The sequence below is a fragment of the Colletotrichum lupini genome, chromosome 6 (genome assembly GCF_023278565.1).
Source record: "Colletotrichum lupini chromosome 6, complete sequence".
Classification (NCBI taxonomy): Eukaryota; Fungi; Ascomycota; class Sordariomycetes; order Glomerellales; family Glomerellaceae; genus Colletotrichum; species Colletotrichum lupini.
This window is the reverse complement of record NC_064679.1, coordinates 864451-883073: the sequence shown is the minus strand read 5'-3', so window position 1 is coordinate 883073 and position 18623 is coordinate 864451. Positions and strand designations below refer to the sequence as shown.

At 54.5% G+C, this 18623-nt stretch overlaps 6 protein-coding genes across 6 annotated transcripts; 3 read left to right on the top strand and 3 right to left on the bottom strand.

The window, feature by feature from the left end:
* Nucleotides 1–451: 451 nt before the first annotated feature.
* CLUP02_11744 (gliotoxin biosynthesis protein GliK) lies at nucleotides 452–1783 on the top strand (the record flags this gene model as incomplete). The annotated part of the gene is made up of 1 exon (XM_049290711.1): nucleotides 452–1783. One exon carries the CDS (start codon nucleotides 452–454, stop codon nucleotides 1781–1783), a length of 1332 nt encoding a protein of 443 aa, XP_049147856.1.
* Nucleotides 1784–2494: 711 nt separating this feature from the next.
* On the bottom strand, nucleotides 2495–3891 carry CLUP02_11743 (glycerol-3-phosphate dehydrogenase; the record flags this gene model as incomplete). Its single annotated transcript, XM_049290710.1, has 2 exons — nucleotides 2495–3716; nucleotides 3833–3891. 2 exons carry the CDS (start codon nucleotides 3889–3891, stop codon nucleotides 2495–2497), a joined length of 1281 nt encoding a protein of 426 aa, XP_049147855.1.
* A 4883-nt stretch (nucleotides 3892–8774) lies between these two features.
* On the top strand, nucleotides 8775–9378 carry CLUP02_11742 (uncharacterized protein; the record flags this gene model as incomplete). Its single annotated transcript, XM_049290709.1, has 2 exons — nucleotides 8775–8838; nucleotides 9230–9378. 2 exons carry the CDS (start codon nucleotides 8775–8777, stop codon nucleotides 9376–9378), a joined length of 213 nt encoding a protein of 70 aa, XP_049147854.1.
* Nucleotides 9379–10165: 787 nt separating this feature from the next.
* On the top strand, nucleotides 10166–15617 carry CLUP02_11741 (glycogen debranching enzyme; the record flags this gene model as incomplete). The annotated part of the gene is made up of 4 exons (XM_049290708.1): nucleotides 10166–10211; nucleotides 10604–10979; nucleotides 11076–15459; nucleotides 15510–15617. 4 exons carry the CDS (start codon nucleotides 10166–10168, stop codon nucleotides 15615–15617), a joined length of 4914 nt encoding a protein of 1637 aa, XP_049147853.1.
* Nucleotides 15618–15943: 326 nt separating this feature from the next.
* CLUP02_11740 (uncharacterized protein) lies at nucleotides 15944–17051 on the bottom strand (the record flags this gene model as incomplete). Its single annotated transcript, XM_049290707.1, has 3 exons — nucleotides 15944–16465; nucleotides 16617–16784; nucleotides 16911–17051. 3 exons carry the CDS (start codon nucleotides 17049–17051, stop codon nucleotides 15944–15946), a joined length of 831 nt encoding a protein of 276 aa, XP_049147852.1.
* A 278-nt stretch (nucleotides 17052–17329) lies between these two features.
* On the bottom strand, nucleotides 17330–18588 carry CLUP02_11739 (uncharacterized protein; the record flags this gene model as incomplete). Its single annotated transcript, XM_049290706.1, has 7 exons — nucleotides 17330–17508; nucleotides 17590–17676; nucleotides 17738–17793; nucleotides 17900–18125; nucleotides 18228–18286; nucleotides 18374–18444; nucleotides 18535–18588. 7 exons carry the CDS (start codon nucleotides 18586–18588, stop codon nucleotides 17330–17332), a joined length of 732 nt encoding a protein of 243 aa, XP_049147851.1.
* Nucleotides 18589–18623: the final 35 nt, after the last annotated feature.

Genomic DNA, 18623 nt, shown 5'->3' with positions numbered 1-18623 from the left:
CCGCAGCGAATACTACTTGACACTAAGGTATCCGTACCTACTCCGTAAAGATAAAGGCACTTATTAGTAGGCCGGGAACCTCCCTCAGAGCGTCGTCATCCAAACCCCCAAAGTCCGAACGTCAGAGAAACACGGGGCGACACAAAAAGTCTCCCGCGCCCACCCACAACCAGCTAGGTAGTGCCCTGGCGCAACTCATCAGTTTCATCATTTCCCTTCCCGCTTCAACATCCCATCTTCATCACTCCTTGGACTTTTCTGGCATCATCCCAGCTTTTTCGGTCTCGTTACCTTACCTCTCATCTATAGCCTGAGCTTGAGCTCGAGCTCATTCCCCCACAAGAACGCCAGTGCCTCTCATCACGGAAAATAAAACCGACCGACCTGGCTTCGCCTCCCACAATACCTTCAACCTCGTCCGTCGCAATCCGACGTTAAAGCACGGGGGACAATGACAACCTCACTCCCCCAAGAACCAATCTGCCTCCTCCGCCGCCTAAAAGACCTCGCCACCCTCTCAACCTCCTCCGCCCCGTCCGAGAAATCTTACCCTTCCATCAAGAGCATCCCGCGCACATCCCCCTCCCGCCTCGCAGCAGCAGCGGCAGCTTCCCCAGACGCCTCCAGCAACGATGCACCTTCCACCCCAACCGCCGTCGCCGTCGCCGCAGAACAGACATCAGTCCTCTACCTAGCCTACGGCTCCAACCTGAGCGCAGAAACCTTCCTGGGCGCCCGCGGCATCCGTCCAATCTCCCAAGTAAACGTCTCCGCCCCAGGTCTCTCCCTCGTCTTCGACCTCCCCGGCCTCCCCTACACGGAACCATGCTTCGCCAACTCGGCGCCCCGGAAGATCCCCAGCCTCCCGGACCCGAGCGATCCTCCCAAATTCCCGCCCGTGCCGCCGCTGCCGCCTCCGTCCGCCGCGTCGAACCAGACGAAGAGGGGGAACAACAACACCGTACCGACGACGCCAGACCTGGGCTGGGACAAGGGCCTCATCGGCGTAGTCTACGAAGTCACGCCCCGAGACTACGCCACAATCGTAGCAACGGAGGGAGGCGGCTCCTCCTACAAGGACATCCTGACCCCCTGCATCCCGCTCCCGCCCCGCGTCTCCGTCCCCGAGAAGCCGCCCATCGACATCCCCCGCCCGTTCCTCGCGCACACGCTCTTTTCCCCGTCCATCCCGGACGCCGCGCCCGAGGAGCCCGACACCTCCACCTCCTCCTCCTCCTACCACAACTACAGCAACGCCAAGGACGGCGGCGACGACGACAAAACCCCGACAGACCCCCGCAGAAAATGGTACTACCGCTTCCTCCGCCCGACCCGCCGCCCCGACCCCGCCTACGCGCAACCCTCCCCCCGGTACCTGAACCTCATCACCTCCGGCGCGGCAGAGCACGAGCTCCCGGACGACTACCAGCGCTGGCTCGGCTCCCTCGTGCCGTACACCCCGACCTCGCCGCGACAGAAGCTGGCGCAGTGGCTGTTGAAGGCGCTCTTCCTCCCCGTGCTGCTGGTGTTCTTCGCGCTGAACAAAAAGGTGGCCGACAAGGAGGGGAAAGTGCCCGTTTGGTTGGGGGTCACGTTGGGGGTTGTGTTTAATTTGCTTTGGATGGCGTATGATGCCGTGTTGAGGCCTGTTTTTGGGGATGGGGAGAGGACGCAGGAGGAGGAGGACGACGAGAGGAAGGGGTGGGTGAGGGGCAGGTCATGGAGTGGACGTGTTGGGTGTGGTGATGAGGAAAAGATGGGATTGCTCGACAATATGGACTGAGAATATGGACTGAGAATGTCGTCTGGGGATATTACTGAAGGGTATGGAGATATACATATATGTGGGGGATACATGTACAGAGAATTACGTCTTGAAGGATCTAGGCTTAGCTTGCTTGTAACTCTCCATCAGACAACGAGGACGTTATACGATTATGTAACTAGATTGGAAAAGCAAAAAGAGTTCACCACCGGTGTGGCTACATCTCTTGTCGATAATAAGGTGCTCATACTGGGATTCGAACTCGGGTACCGGCTAAGCCTGTCGTCGAGTAGGCTGGTTGGCGTAGGAAATGTAATTGTTGACCATGAACCACTCCACCACCCAGCCAGTTTGACCTGACCCGTCGACCTAGACGGGCGCCTGCTGGCTGGTGACGGGAATGAAATTGGAGGGGTATATCAAGGATGAAGGACGGATGATTCACTTGGTAGCAAGTAGGATATATCACCAACCACAAGATCGACCAGAACAATGTGTGTCATTGCTTAACCTGTCTAAATCCGTTCCTTCACACCATGCCACTGCGGTAAATGATCCAGGGATATCAACATACGTCTTTCAAAAACCGATAACAAACCCAATACTTCGGGCCACTACCACATACTCGCACACACCAGCGTGCCGTTGGACCTCTGTCCGTCACGATCAATAATGTTCCGTGTTATCCACATGCCTCTTTTTGATATTCAAACTCCCACCAAGTAGACCTTAGTTCTCCGAAGTAGACACCAAGGTCGGGATATCGTCGACGCTGTATCGTCCCTCGAGAATGCCGTGCACGGCAGTGAAGAGAGGGTAGTGCTTCTCCTGGCCCCTCGCCTTCAAGAAGCTGTTGACCTCCTGCGCCGTGCTCGTACCCTGAAGCAGCTGACCGTTCAACTCGCGCTTCTCAATCTCCTGCACGCTCAAGCCCTCGGCAACGGCCATCCTGGCGCACTTGAAGTTTCTGCCACCGCTGCACGAGGTAATCAAATCCGCCACGCCGGCCGACTCCTCGGTAAACGTCCCCGTGTGCACCGTCTGGCCAAAGAACTCCTTTCCAAAGTTGACCATCTCCAGCAGCCCCACGCGCATGATGGCGGCCTTGGCGTTGTCACCCCAGCCCCGGCCGTCAACGAAGCCGGCAGCAAGGGCGACAATGTTCTTCAGGGCGCCGCCTAGAGAGACACCAGCGACATCGGAGACCATGCGGACGTGGAAGTAGGGGCGGTGGAAGAGGTGCTTGAAGATCTGGTGGTCCAGGGGCGGGTACTCGGCGGGCACGGCGGTGAGCTTCGTCTTGGAGGTGCGGCCGCGGGCGTCCTTGTGCTGCATGTCGACGGGTGTCAGGGGCGCAAGGCCATTGCCGCCGTTGGCGTTGGGGTTCGGGGAGGTGGCACGCGGGGTCGGGGCGCGCGAGTTATCCATGGGCGGGGGGTCGTAGGCGACGGTGGTCTCGGACCACTTCTCGGCGGCGATTTCGGAGGCAATGTTGGCACCGGAGAGGGCGCCGCAGTAAATGCCGAGGCCGTCACCGATCCATTCGGAGAAGAGGGAGACGCCGTCGTCGGAGACGTTGACACCCTTGATGCAGGAAATGCCACGAGCAAAGGGCAGAATGTGGCCGTTGAGCTGCTTGCAGACATTGCCGATAAACTGGTGGGGGAGGTTGAAGATGAGGATGGTGGAGTCCTTGACGGCGTCCTGCAGGGAGGGATTCGCGATGATGTTGTGGGGGAGCTTGATACCGGGCAGGTATTTTGTGTTTTCGTGGTATTTGTTGATGACGGTGGTCAACTTTTGGGGCTTCTCGCCTACGGAGGCATCGTAGTAAGGCGATGTCGAGTCGAGGGTGACGTCCTCCTCGTACACCCACATGTGCACATCTTCTTCGAAGAGGTCGGGGAAGGCCTTTGAGTTTTCGGCGACGATCTTGGAAATGGTTGAGCCCCTGAGTTGGGTTATGTTAGTGTCTGTTCATCTAGTCGGTGCGGTGGAAGCTATGGGGGAGGAAGCTATGGGGGTCGCGATATGAGATATTGGGGTGTATGAGAGGCACTAGCTCACCAGTTACCGGAGCCCACGACGGTCACCTTGTGCTTCTTCTCTACGCCGAGGGAAGCCATTGCGGATGTGGAGTTGAATCGTCGTAGGGGAAAGCTGCTTCTGGCGATGGAAACAACAGGACGCAGTCTGAAAAGCATGAGGTACAGTGGAGCAAGAGGGTAAGGTAGGAAACGCGCCAAAAAGGAGGGGGTGAAGGTTATCTTAATAAGTAGTGTACTGGCCGGGACCTGGAGGAAGTATCCGTACGGTGAGGTACGGTAAGGCCCAAGGATAAGGTAGGTCAAGTGGAGGAAGGGTAAAGCCGGGAAGTTCAGGTAAGACAGCTACGGCAAGGGAGGGTCCAGACAGGAATCGGCACCGGCTCTTCTTTCGGTGTGTGTCGTGCGTGTCGTGTCTTGGTTCACGGGTCCTGGTGAGGGTCACTCGGCGGTCACGAATCGAATGGAAGCGCGGCAGTAGCAGCAGCAGCAAAAAGCAATTGATTAGCAGTGAGCAGCAGATGGCAGAAAGAAGAAAAAAAAAGGGTGCAGCTCAGCATGTGGTTCTGCCCCTCCATCTTTCCTCCCCTGTCTGTCTCCAGCTATCCCGGTTGTCCAGTGTCTTTGAATCTTTCCGGGAATCCACCAACGCCCACCGCACTCAATGCTGTTGCATTTTGGTGTCGGTTTGCTCCTGCCACCACAACTAGGTACCGCCGCAAGTAACCCCAGTTCCATCCCCGTCCTGTGAGGGAAGCTGCGACCAATTGCAGCCAGAATCCGCAGTCTGCTCAACTCTACCTACCTACTTTAGTACCTGAGGTGCCGGGGTGCTCCTGCCCAGCGGCAGTGTTGAGAACCAGCATGACGCACATCCAGACCAGCAGGGTCGCGGCAGCAGTCGTGACCGCTTTCCCAATCAGGTATAGTCGCTCAACGAAATGCCAGGGGGTTGAGGCCGAGTCGGCGGGCCCCTTCCCTAATTTTTTCTGGTCGGTCCATCTTTAGCACTCGCTGTCTGTTCAAACTTCTGGGGCAGGCAGGACCGAGCTGAGTGCTGAGTTGGCCCGGGCGGGCGAAGGTCCCTGACCACCGGAGAGCCTCGGCCGGACACTCCGCCTCCCCCGGCCCTGGCCGAGGCAAGTAGGGGCCCGTGAATCTGACATTTGCACGTTTGTTTGTATCGTGAAAACAGCGAGTCAACTTCCCTCTATCCGTCCCCATCGTCTCCATCATGTTCTCCTCATTGACCCCAAAGCTCGGCTTGTCACAAGACAAGAAACGAAAAAAAAAGGTCAACAAATTGCTCCTCACCCCACCGTCCCTATCAATTGTCCCCTCTGCCTCCGCCTCCCCATGTCCGCAGTTCCAATGTTCGTGTCTAAAAGTGGATTCACTCTTGGGTGGGAACCCAAACAAATAAAACCGATCCAAGATTAGATGCAATGCACCATTGGCACTCCAATCCTCCCACTTCGCCCCCCACTGCCAGGATCCATAGATGGGAAATCACATGCCAGAATGCCAGCTCGTCTTACCCCTTTCGCTTCTTCACCTGTCGACGTCGTGCGGCGGACGGCGTCCCTGAATCCCGACCGCGGGGGTAAATCGTTAGCCCACGATGCTGATCGTCGCATGGGGCCACGCGGATTCATGTTAACGGAGCTCGGGCTTCCTCAAATGTTTCTGCTGTTTCCTCATTGGCACAACCACGAGATATCGCGGCAACGCGGCGTGCGGTTGTGGCCGCGCCGCGGCAGACGCCAGACATCCCGTCGACTACATCCCGCTCGCCACCGCCGTCGCTAAACTAAATTGCCCCTTCTTCCCGAGTGACATCTGAACATGCCGCCTTTCCTCAATGTGGCATGGTCCTGCCGTCGTTGTCTCTGGAACATTTGCGGCCGAGTGACGATCCCCACGATGGCTGACATGTGCTAGATTCCTTTGACAATGTCATTGTTCAACAGTCGCTCTTCGAGGCTTGTATGACATCTGGCAGCCTGGAGTAGGGGTCCACACGTCTCCCTGGCTGAATTGCCTGATGGTTCTACGCCCGTCCAGCCCCAGAAACGTAGATGAGCGAATGAGTGCAGTTACAGATGTATTCAAGAAGGTTCGAAGTAGCATGCGTACGATCAATACACGTCATCCTGCTTCTTTCGCGAAGCAGATATACTATCGGAGAGCAGACGTTCATGCAGCATGGAACTCCTTTGCTCGTAGCTTGATGGAGTAAGCCGGACTGAGGCTAGTCAGTCAGTCTCCCGAGCACATGAAGCTGTTGCTACATGGACGAGTAGGTATGCCCAATCTCACGGTCAGTTGCCTGAAGCCGCCCCATTAAGCTCAGAGCAATTAAGATGCCCCGGTGACTTCTACTAGTGGTCCACACAACAGCTCTGGAGAAACTTCGTCTTTGCTGTAGTCTCGTTGACTCTGCATGGTGATCTGGCCCTAATATTACTAGAAGTAGTGACAGCGAACCCCAAGGAAAAGGGGAGATGAGGCAAAATCACGCTTCCTCTCGTCTGTAATGACTCAATCCTACTGACAATGAAATAGTCGATTCTATTCGAGAGGTAAAAGGGACGGTTCGCACTAACCCAAGTGGAATGGTTATAAAGCACATGTCCTGCCCGAAAGATTCTGAGACTCGCGTCAATGCCGGGAGAAAGAAGACCGAGAGATCGCGGGCAGGGTATGTTCACCATGCATAATGAGGCTCAACCCCATATGGCGCTGGGATAAGGTCTCATTCGTCGCTTTCGACCACATGCTCTGCCCTCGAGGTACGCCGGACTTGGCTCCGGAAGATCCTCAACCACACTTCAGTCATCATGAGACTCTATTTATGAATACATCGCACCAGCTTCTTGCTGAATCGCCGATAACTATCTACTTCGCAAAATGGAATCCTTCCCGGCATGATGGTAATTGCCAGTACTTTAAGCTTACGTAGCTACGAGGCGTTGTTCTATGGCTTAAGAAGCAGCACAGCTGTTGGGACAGCTTCTGACTTGAACGATAGCTTAGCAAAATACTAGGAGGGCCAAGACGGGTATGGTGTATCTATAGATGTCGCTTGTCAGACACCCGCACTTACCACAGGAGTATGCGTCTACGCCGCGGTGAATGCCGGAAGAGGTCCACCTCCTTAATGGTTCCGAACGCGATGCGAACTCCCTAGGCTCAGTCATTCCAGCGAGTATCAAGTACGTGTAAACAGACCGCCTTGCCGTTGGATCATGAACGCACACTGACTTATTCCCCTGATGCGAATGCAATTAGCGACTTTGAATGGGCGTAGGTGTGCAGACTCGCAACGTTAATGGAACAGACTGATCTCTACATAGTGATCTTAACTATGTAGGGTTGGAACAGTTGTATCCTCATAATTGCCAGGTTCTAGGTAGTGGGATTCAAACTCTAGTGGCATGCCTTGTGTGTTGTCTAAGTAGTGACGGCGAGTCACCAGATTTGGGCGATGCAGCGGGTAAGAGTTTGTGATATTCCTCCAGTGTCACCTCACATTATGAGAAAGTAGATATTCGCCCCTGGAAAACTAGTTCGTTGAGTGCTTTGCTTCATCTGTGCTTTCTCTCAGCCCGAAGATAGATTTCATGGTTACAACTAAATGCATTGCCACTTAGCATTGTGGCCTTAGTCGACACTGCTTCACCAGCCTAGAGACGGTATGGTAGTCTGACATGACACATGCCCATCATGATGCTGTAGGCAACACCTTGTAGACAAGCAAGTGGAATTATAGTTTTCCATTGGGGCAGGGAAATTTCTCGACTTCTTTACCTACATTTAGAATAAATCCGAAACCCTCATGGCTTTGTTGCATTCGAGATACTATGATACACATCACGTCCAGACTGCCGATGGGAAAAGTCCTTGGTCAAAGCCGCCCACCATGAATATTGAGACAGCCTTCTCCTACACCAAGTCTAGCGGACGGCCGCTATTGGACAGTGCCGCAAGATGAAAGAAAGCACAGAACACCGTTGATGTTATCCAGTCATGTTGCTAACGAGCCTGGCCAAGCCACCCTTGCAGCCTGAGCTATCTCCCACATGGGCACGGTGAGGCTATCTCTGGTTACAGGGGGCGGACAGGCTAGACTCATATAAGAGATGAGCACTAAGTGCGTCTTGCATGAGATACGTCATGGCGGGAGAAATAGACATGGGAGCACAAAAGCGGTGTCGGCTCCATAGCATCTGCAAAAGAGTGAAGACGTGGACCAGTCGGAGGAGGACCTTGGAAGAAGGAGGAGTTGGGAAGAAATACTCATTTTCGAGAGTTCGGATAATGGGGGTGAAGAATGGGAAATGAAGAATTCGATGTCGCGTTGCGACGGGTGATATTCAGGCACGGAAAGTCAATTGGAGTGGCACATGGAAGGTAGCTACGAGTAACGCTGGTTGCTGATCAGCGAGAGCAAAGCCAGGAAACGGGAAGGTGTGACAGGCTACCGATACCTCAGGAGGAAGGGAGGAGGAAAGCACCGGCGAGGGCAAGAAGGAGCCCAGGAGGGTGGTGGTTGCCGATCGTGCGTTGGAAGCTGAGCTGGAGCTATCTTTCCGGAAAGAGCAAGGAAGGTGCAAGGTGCTAGGGAGAGAGAAAGGAAGGCGGGGCCTGAAACCGCGTCTGTGCAGCAAGGCGAGCCGCTAGAGCTGATGCGGAGGGATAGCTGGTGACGTCACTTTCTTTTGAGTGCTGGGATGGAGCTCTTTCTGATTCTAGTCTTCCATCTTTTTGTTTATTTTTTCTTCATCCGATTGCTTCGTTTCCATCCACGTCTCTTATCCTTGACTCTACCTTAGTAATGGAACTCGAGGAAAGGAGAGACAATGAAAAGAAACACGAAGGTCTTCAACGAGATATGGCATGCCAGACGCATCAGATCATGCTAGAGCCTGCCTTAGTTGGTGCACATCGACGTGGACAGCAGCATGCGCCGAGAATCGCACAGCTTCCGAGTCAGATCATGGTCGCCCAAAGGATTCCCGGCCCCTCGTACGAGCGAGCCTCACTGCCAGTGCCTGCTTCAAGCCAAATCAGGTAGAGGCCACCACCGGCAGACCATGCAGAAAACATCTTCAGTGTCCATCTTTGCGATGACCTGAGACGGCACATCGATAAGACAAACTTTGACATTACAAACCGTTGGGATATGACGATGATACTCCAAGAAAGATTGGGCAAGGATTACAGCTGTCGGACTCCTCTCTATGACTTGATCCCGGTCTGGCCTGTCCTGGTCTTTCATCTCTGCTGCGGCCTGCCGTGCTCTCCCCGTCTCGTCTCAGTCCGAGTCTCCATCCCCGGCATGCGACATTAAACCCCCCGGTTACCGCTCAAGTTTGTTGCACACACGATATGGAACACTCGCCGCACTGGGCCATAGGCACACTGGCTGGCTTTTCACTGGCCAACTCACACCAGTCTCTCTGCATCGCGATCCAAGAAGCACCAAAAGAGTGGGAATTCTCAGTGTCGACAGCGGTCTGGAATCTCGAGGATCGCGATGACGGCCCACGACCGGCGCAGCGCTAAGACCAAACTCCGCTAGGGCGTCTAGAGCAGCATGGGAGACCCCACCGAGCGTGCGAGCCTCTGTGTTGTCCCCGCCCAAGCTATCCGGTTTGGGCGCTGCCAAACATTCCCATGTTTGCCGTGCCCGTCATTTTTTATTTTATTTTAATTTTGGCAGCTTTGACAATTGCGGGTTTGCTGCGGGCGATGACATCCATGGATGTACCTTCTCCGCATGCTTTTGGCGGAGAGATACATGGCTGCCCCGCCCCCCGCCTGTCGTTCGAGTCTCTGTTCACTGGAGCATTGGAGACTTTTTCTTCGTCCTTTGGCTTCCCGAACTGACTGACATTGGAAGCTCTTGCATTTGGCGAGATTGGCATAGGTGCCAGGGGGGAAAAAAGCCATAGCTGGATAAGTACCTCAGGATGAGGTGAGGCAGCTTGTATCTCGTCAAATTTTCCTTTCCTTGTAGCTGTGTTGGTGAGAAGGATCTAGGCGAGATGGCCTAGCAAAACTCTCAGCACTAACACGGGATACACGGAATCCCAGCGTTCTTCATCGCATTTTGACCAGAGCTTCCGCAGCCCCCGGCACCTTGCTTTGCTTTCCGTACCTTGGATTGGCCTGGATTTCTGTTGGATCTTCTGCTGCTTTGCTGAGCTCTTGGAATTTCTTAGGTGTGAGCCTTGCTACTCTGGCCTAGGAACGAAAATGAGGCAGGGCAGGGTAAGGAGCATAGCGAAACCCCGCCATGTCTTGCCCTTCCTGATCTTACCTGCCGTACTTTGGTACAAGGTGAGAAGTAATGAAGGTACATGAGAAGACCGGCCGGGCTGGGAGCTGTTGGGAAGGTGAGGCCATGTACCTGAGCTAAGCTGATGGTGCTGTCTCTCTTTCTGGCCCAATCCGTCATATCGTCACCGTCCTCGGCCGTGTTTTTCTGTTCCTCCTCCTTCTCTCCCACACACTCTCCAAACTTCTTCTCTTCCTATCACCTTTGCCTATTCCACCTCTTACAGCAGCCCGTTTATCCTCGAGGCCCACGGCCAGCTCATTCTACCGTCGAATCGTTTCGCCTCCATCTCTGTCGCCTCTCAATCAATTGCACCTGCAATTGCCACTCGCTCCATCTAGCTGCGTCTTCACCCTCGCTCAAACCCCAGCAACCGGCCCATTCTTTTTCTGGCCGGAATCGTCTCCGCATAAGCCAGTGCGCTCTCTTCCACGTCCAGGTCATCTACAGGCCCCATCCACGCCCAAGGTTCACGGTCCACGGCCACAGCTTGCTGCCCGTCGTCCCCAGGCCGCGTCCTCGACCTCGCCCTCATTGATACCCACGCCGCCGATCTGTCCGCGGGGCACGAAAGCTGCCTCCTACAACCTACGCAAATGGTCCCGAAAACCATGGTATCCAACGAAGTATACCTCCTCCCCCTCAACGATGATGGCTCGCCTCAGGTCGCCGGCGAATACATCTATCTCGCCCCAAAGACAAACGATCCTGTAACGATTCGCTTTGCAATCGAGGGTACCTCATCCATCTGTCGCCATGGCAGTCTGTGGGTCAACATTCCAGAGCAGGGCGCCGAGTTTCACAGAGACCAGTTTCGCGAGTTCAAGTAAGCTTTCTCTGCGGCTTCCACTGCTCCTCATTGCCATTGTCCAGTTTCTGGCGTGTATTCGTGTATGTAGCTTGCGACTCATGCGTTTTCTAGACTGAAGCCCGACTTCAATCGGACAATTGAAATCTCCATCCCCATCTTCCAGGCCGGCGCTTACGCCTTCTACACCACCTATGCCGAGCTGCCAGAGCTTGAAGAGGAGCTCGACTCGACTCCCCAGACCGGCGCCACCAACAAAAAGACGCCCCTCTACTACATCGATGTCGCCCCGCGTCTCAGTCTCGATGGCCGCCCGCTGCCACTGTCCGCTCTGTCCATCTTCTCAGTCATTAGCAAGTTTATGGGCAAATACCCAGGCGACTGGGAAAAGCATCTTCGCGGTATTAGCGATCGCGGTTACAACATGATTCACTTCACCCCGCTGCAGGTTCGCGGTGCTTCCAATTCCCCATACAGCTTGTACGATCAATTGGGCTGGGATCCCGAATGCTTCCCTGCCGGCGAGAAAGACATTAAGGGCTTGGTGGAGAGCTTGGAAAAGCAGTATTCCCTCCTTAGTTTGACCGACATTGTCCTTAATCACACGGCACACAATACCGCATGGCTGCAAGATCACCCGGATGCCGGATACAACTTGGTCACGGCACCTTGGCTAGAGTCCGCGTGGCTGCTGGACTCGAAGCTGTTGGAGCTTAGCGAGAACCTTGAGAAGCTTGGACTTCCCACCGAGGTGAAGAGCGACGATGACCTCATCAAGATTATGGACGCCATCAAGAAGCAGGTCATCTCCGAGATTCGCCTCTGGGAATACTACGCCATTGACGTCGAGCGCGACGTTGAGGCGGGCTTGGAGGCTTGGGTTGCCGGCAGCACCACCCTGCCGCAAGACACCACTGGCGACGCAAATGTGACGGGACTGAAAGACGCATCTCTCAAAGACCAGGCCGATTTCCTCATCAAGAACGGCCTTCAGGGCGGTGACCGCATGGGCGAGAGGTTCAGGAGAAAGGTCGACCCTAAGGTGGCTTCTGGACTTCTGTCCACCATCTTTGGACGCTACGAGGGTGAAGAGGGTAGCGGTCCGACCAAGGCGGCAGCTAAGTCAAAGTTGGTGTCTATACTCGACGAGATCAACCTGCCATTTTACAAAGAGTATGATAACGAGCTCAGCGAGATCCTGCAGCAGCTCTTCAATCGTATCAAGTACTGCCGACTTGATGAGCATGGCCCGCGCATGGGCCCCATCAACAAGGAGTTCCCTCTCATCGAGACCTACTTCACTCGTCTGCCCAAGAACGACACAACGGCCAAGAACAAGCCCGAGGAGAATGTCTTGGTCAACAACGGTTGGGTTTGGGGCGGCAACGCCTTGGTCGACAATGCCGGCCCGGATTCTCGCGTATACCTGAGACGCGAGGTCATTGTCTGGGGCGACTGCGTCAAGCTCCGCTACGGCAAGGGTCCCTCGGACAGTCCTTTCCTGTGGGAGTTCATGACCAAGTATGCCCGTATGCTCGCCAAGTACTTTGCCGGTTTCCGCATTGACAACTGCCACTCTACGCCAATCCATGTTGCCGAGCACATTCTGGACGAGGCACGCCGAGTCCGACCGGATTTGTATGTCGTGGCAGAGTTGTTCTCTGGCTCCGAGGAGATGGACTATGTCTTCGTAAAGAGGCTGGGTCTGAGTGCTTTGATCCGTGAAGCCATGCAAGCATGGAGCACTGGAGAGCTCAGCCGCCTGGTCCATAAGCACGGCGGTCGTCCCATTGGAAGCTTCGAGGTTGACGAGATTTCAAAGGCAGACCCCAAGTCTCCAATGAGCCCCATGAGCCCGGCCAACGAAGGCAGCGACCTGCTCAACGGGAGCAGCCCGTCCTCGCGAGAGATCATCCGGAGGATCAAGCCTGTGCCAGTTCAGGCCCTCTTCATGGACTGCACTCACGACAACGAGACCCCGGCTCAGAAGCGTGATGCACGCGATACCCTCCCGAACGCCGCTCTGGTCAACATGTGCGCCAGTGCAACTGGCAGTGTCATGGGTTATGATGAGATCTACCCCAAACTTGTTGACCTCGTCAACGAGACTAGGCTGTACACGTCTGAGTCATCCTCCAAGCCTGTTAAGATTGGTGGCGGCGGAAACGGCATTGGCGGCATCAAGAAGCTCTTGAACCAGATCCACACCCTCATGGGCAAGGACGGATACGATGAGACTCACATTCATCATGAGGATCAGTACATCACCGTACACAGAGTACACCCTGAGTCGAGAAAGGGATACTTCCTGATTGCCCACACTGCTTTCCCTGGCTACGGCAACGGCAATGGCGCTTTCAACGCGGTACACCTTGGAGGCACCAAAGCCCGTCATCTTGGCAGCTGGATGCTTGAGGTGGATGCAAGCGACGAGGCTCGCAAGGAGGCTCTGGAGGACAAGAAGCTTCTGCGTGGCCTGCCTAGTCGCGTGGTAGATGTCCCCGGCGTTCGCATGGAGGTCAAGGGCGACGATACCATTATTACTGTGCGCGACAAGTTCCCTCCTGGCAGCATTGCTCTTTTCGAGACATGGATCCCGGCAGCTGAGCACTCATCTGGTCTCGACAACTACGTCACCTCGGGTGCTAGGTCCGCGGTTGAGAACCTGAACCTGGTGGATCTCAACTTCCTGCTTTACCGATGTGAGGCCGAGGAACGTGATGGAAGCGGTGGCAACGATGGCTGCTACGAGATTCCCGGCTACGGCAAGCTCGTTTATGCCGGTCTCCAGGGATGGTGGAGTCTTCTGAAGGATATCATCCGGGACAACAACCTCGCTCATCCTCTGTGCCAGAATCTTCGTGACGGCCAATGGGCTCTGGATTACATTGTCGGACGCCTGGAGCGCATCAGCAAGACTCCCGACTTTGAGAACCTTGAGAAGCCCGCCGTCTGGCTCAAGGAGCGGTTTGATGCGATTCGCAAGATCCCCAGCTTTTTGCTGCCAAGATACTTTGGCCTCGTCCTGCGCACCTTGTACACTGCCTCTTGGGAGCGTGGACTTGAACTCATGAACGACAACGTTCGCGAAGGACAATGGTTCCTCCAAAGTCTCGCCATGGTCAGCGTGCAAGAGACTGGCCTGGTCAAATCTGGCTCTTTGTGGCCCAAGAAGCTGGTCCCATCGTTGGCTGCCGGTCTGCCTCATTTTGCCGTCGAGTGGGCGAGATGCTGGGGACGTGATGTCTTCATCTCCTTGCGTGGTCTCTACCTTGGCACCGGCCGTTTCGACGAAGCAAAGGAGCACATCCTTGCCTTTGCCAGCGTTCTGAAGCACGGTATGATTCCCAACCTGCTCAGCAGCGGAGCTTTGCCGCGTTACAACTCTCGCGACTCCATCTGGTTCTTCCTTCAGTGCATCCAAGACTACACCAAGTTCGCACCCAATGGACTGGACCTGCTCCAGGAAAAGGTCAAGAGACGCTTCCTGCCTTACGACGATACCTGGTTCGATGTCGATGACTCTCGCACCTATTCCCAGGAGAGCACCATCGAGGATATCATCCAGGAAGCGCTGCAGAGACACGCATCTGGCATGTCCTTCCGTGAGGCCAATGCTGGTCCCTCGATCGACTCGCAGATGAGTGACAATGGCTTCAACATTTCCATCAAGACTGACTGGGACACTGGCATCATCTTTGGTGGTAACCAGAATAACTGCGGTACATGGATGGACAAGATGGGCGAAAGCGAAAAAGCTGGCTCAAAGGGTGTTCCCGGTACACCCCGTGACGGCGCTGCCATTGAGATCACTGGTCTCCTATACAGCACTCTGAAGTGGGTGGCGTCGCTCAACCAGCAAGGCAAGTACCAGTATTCGTCCGTGAAGAAGGCAGACGAGTCGACAATTTCTCACAGAGAGTGGGCCAACCTGATTCGCGACAGCTTTGAGCGATGCTACTGGGTTCCTCTTTCTTCTGAGGAAGACGGCAAGTACGATGTCAACCCGCAGGTCATCAATCGTCGCGGAATTTACAAGGACTTGTACAAGTCTGGCAAGGAGTACGAGGACTACCAGCTGCGTGCCAACTTCCCCATCGCCATGTGCGCGGCACCCGAGCTCTTTGATCCCGCGCATGCGCTGCACGCCCTCTTGGTAGCCGACAAGTCCATCCGTGGGCCTACAGGCATGGCGACCCTCGACCCCGCCGATCTCAACTACAGGCCGTACTACCGCAACAGCGAAGACAGTGAGGACTTCGCCACTAGCAAGGGACGAAACTACCACCAGGGCCCGGAATGGCTGTGGCCAACTGGTTTCTTCCTCCGTGCCCTGCTCAAGTTTGACCTCGCCAGAAGAGGTGACCAGGCTGGACGCATCGAGGCCTTCCAGCAAGTTACGCGGAGACTCATGGGCTGCAAGCAGATGATCCGGGAAAGCGTCTGGGCCGGACTCGCGGAGCTGACGCAAAAGGATGGCGAAGATTGCCCCGATTCTGTAAGTTGTTTCTGATTGTAAACAGTGGCTCATTTGCTGACAAACAATAGTGCCCTACACAGGCGTGGTCTGCCGGTTGTCTGATTGACTTGTACATGGATGCGGCTGAAGAGCAAAGCGACAAAGCCAAAATCGCCTTACCTGTAAGGACCAAGTAAATGATTCGACGTTGCGAAAACTAATAACTCCTACTGGGAACCGTATTCAAATTAGTTAGGCGCTTTGAGAGTTTCCACGCGGATGATGCAGAAAAGACACCCTGGGCCCGATCAAAAGCAGTATGAACTTTGTTGATTTTTGGATCCGAACACGACACGCGTTTAATGGCATATAGATAGACTGCATGAATAATAGCATGGTACACCTGAACTACGTCCTCTTCGCTTGGTCACACTTGTAGATGTCGCATAGTCCAAGTACACGAGGGTGAATAACCTTTGGCTTTGCGCACTCTTCACGCGTGCTGAACACATGTCAAAACACCTCACTCAAACCGAATCGAATACATGAGATTCTTGACAGGTTCAAACCTCTCCATCCCCTCGCCCCTGAGCTCAAAAGCAGGAACCTCATCAACCCACGTCTCAACCCTCGCTCTCCTCCCATGTTGCGCCGCCACCCTCGTCCAAAACTCGACAAAACTCGCTCCCGTGTGACGATACAGCCTCTGGCCCTTGTGCATCTCCTCCCTCCGCGCCTCGCCCTCCGTCGTGCCCGCCGTGCGGCCGAAAATCAAGTCGTTTGGGTTTCCCGAGAGTAAAGCTAGCAGGAAGGCGGCGTAGGTTTCTTGGTCTTGTAGGCTGAAGCAGTGCTGGACGTAGTTTGCTGTGATGATGGTGAAGTTGTTACGCCAGGGGGAGGGGAGGGTCGAGGGCGGGGAGAGGGCGTTTGCCGGGAGGAATGTTATCGGGGTGTGAGGGTCGTTGAAGAGTGATTTGCCGGCGGAGAAGAAGGAGGGGGTTAGGTCTATGCCGTGGAGGGATTGTGGGGGTGAACCTGCGTGGAGCTGGGGAGTTGTGAGTTGATTGCTGGTCGGGATGGGTTCATGATATTGTATGGCGTTCTTGTGGAGTTGATGGTGAGGGTGCGTAGAGTGTAAGACGTCAGGCACGAGAGGAAAAAAAGAAGGGCAAAAGGAGAGGAAAGGAAAGACGCACCAGACTACGTAGATCCTGGCCGACGGCGCATCCGAAGTCGACGAGATTCTCGCCTCGTTGCGTACGCCACACGGCCTCGTCGAATTCCTTGTTGCTTCGGAGCTGCAGCTTGAGGAAGAGCCAGAGGCCTATGCATGGGTAGGGACAGTCGTTCCATGCCTTTCTGCGCTGAGGAGAGAGAGAGGCCGTGGGTTAGTGCTACGTTGACGATGCTGAGGAAGTCGGGTTTGGGAAAGTCCAGGGGGGGAGGAAAAGTGAGTGTGGGTTTGAGAGGTCGGGCGGTGAGCGACCTACTGCTTCTTCGAGATGGTCTTGGAGCTTAGCTTCTGGGATCTTTGCGTATTCTATAAAGAGCCTTTTTGTATGTTCCTCGAGAGGGGGAAGGGTCTCGGTCTGTGGGGATGCGGTGGGCTGGGAGGTTGGGGGTTGCTTCATCGGTCATGGCTGTAGAGAACGGGATGTGGTAGAACGATTGTAAGAAAGATGAAGATAAAGTCAATTTGCCAAGTCAAGTATGGGAGAACGAGGGGAATCAAGATGCTTGGGGATGATGTCTTTGTCTTGTATTTAGAAGACATGCGGATGGCTGTAAATGTCTGTGTGCTGGTAGCTGGGAGCCGGCGAGCTTGGGGAAGTCCCGTCGGTCGGGGATTATTTGATAATCGGAGCCGATTGGACTTCATGTTGGGTGCACGTCTAGTGCTCGGATGAACTCACGTATGGCGTGTGATAGACTTCATGCCAGCCTCAGTACCATTCATAGGTGCACGAATGAGGAGCGCCCTCTCTAGTTTGAGCTCGCGTGCCGGCAGCCGTTGAATCGGTGTCCACGTCTGTGATTGAGTGAGGAAGAAGTCCCAATTGAGGACCTGTTGCGTACACGAAAGACATCCTGTTGCAAAATAATAGCCGAAGACCTTCATTCGCAGATCATGTGTCCGGCTGGAACCTTTTTACAGATGTAGAAATCTACCTATCCGTGTTCGCTGTGTCTTCGGACGAAAGTCAGGATGCTTCCACTTCAGGAAATGATTGGCAGGAACATGTAGGTTGATATACCCTGGAGCACCATGTACATCGTAAGTCCTCTTCCACAACCTTGAACTGATCAAGATATCAACCAGAAGTGTTGGGCTCGTCATACAGGTCAGATGTGGAACGAAAGACTGTAAGCATACTGCCAAAACAAAGAGATCTTATACCTGCGTCCACGCCTCTTCTTGCCATCCTTCGTTGCAGAGGGACGGAGAGCTCCACCCTTCAACATATCTCGTCCAACCTACCTGTAGAGTCTCATCATCTCGAACGACAAATACCAGCAGTAATCATGCCCGTCATTTGAATAGCAGAGCTCGACAGTGGCGGACGCCGAATTCTCTTCCAAGAAGTGAAGCTGTAGCGGAGCATAAACGATACTCGTCCCGCACGCAAGCTCGAACCAATTATGAGCAGGAACCATCGAAAAATCCACCGCGATGCCTGCGAAACATCCTGCAGGTGCCAGGACCTCTGCGCCCACATGGCAGTTTGATCGACCCGCTCAGACAAGCCTCATGATTGTGGATAATACTCTTTGGCAAGGGATTGAAAGAAGAAAAAGCTTAAGCATACGACCACGGGATATCGGCATCGAGTCAGTTACAGTTGCAAAACAAAACATTGCTGGTGCTCTGAATGTAAAGCGTTTCAGTGGCCGTGGTTGTGAACGGGTATAAGAAATTATCATTTGATTCGAGATGATGCTAAGCTGACCACACGAGCCCTCCCGCTTTCCGGGGCCTTTCTTCAAAGGACATTTCCCCCGGGGCCCAAGGGAAACAGGCCGCTTCTGTTACGCAGCTGTGTGAGACTGGGGGTCTCCTGCCATCGGCCTGTTTCCACCCCTTCAAACTCGCCCTTTTTGATTGCGTGGTTTCACTGTCAAGAACCAGGACCACCAATGCTGTTTATGTCCGACGACAGAACCCTCCATTGTTTCCAGCCGTACGCCTAATCAATGACCAAAGG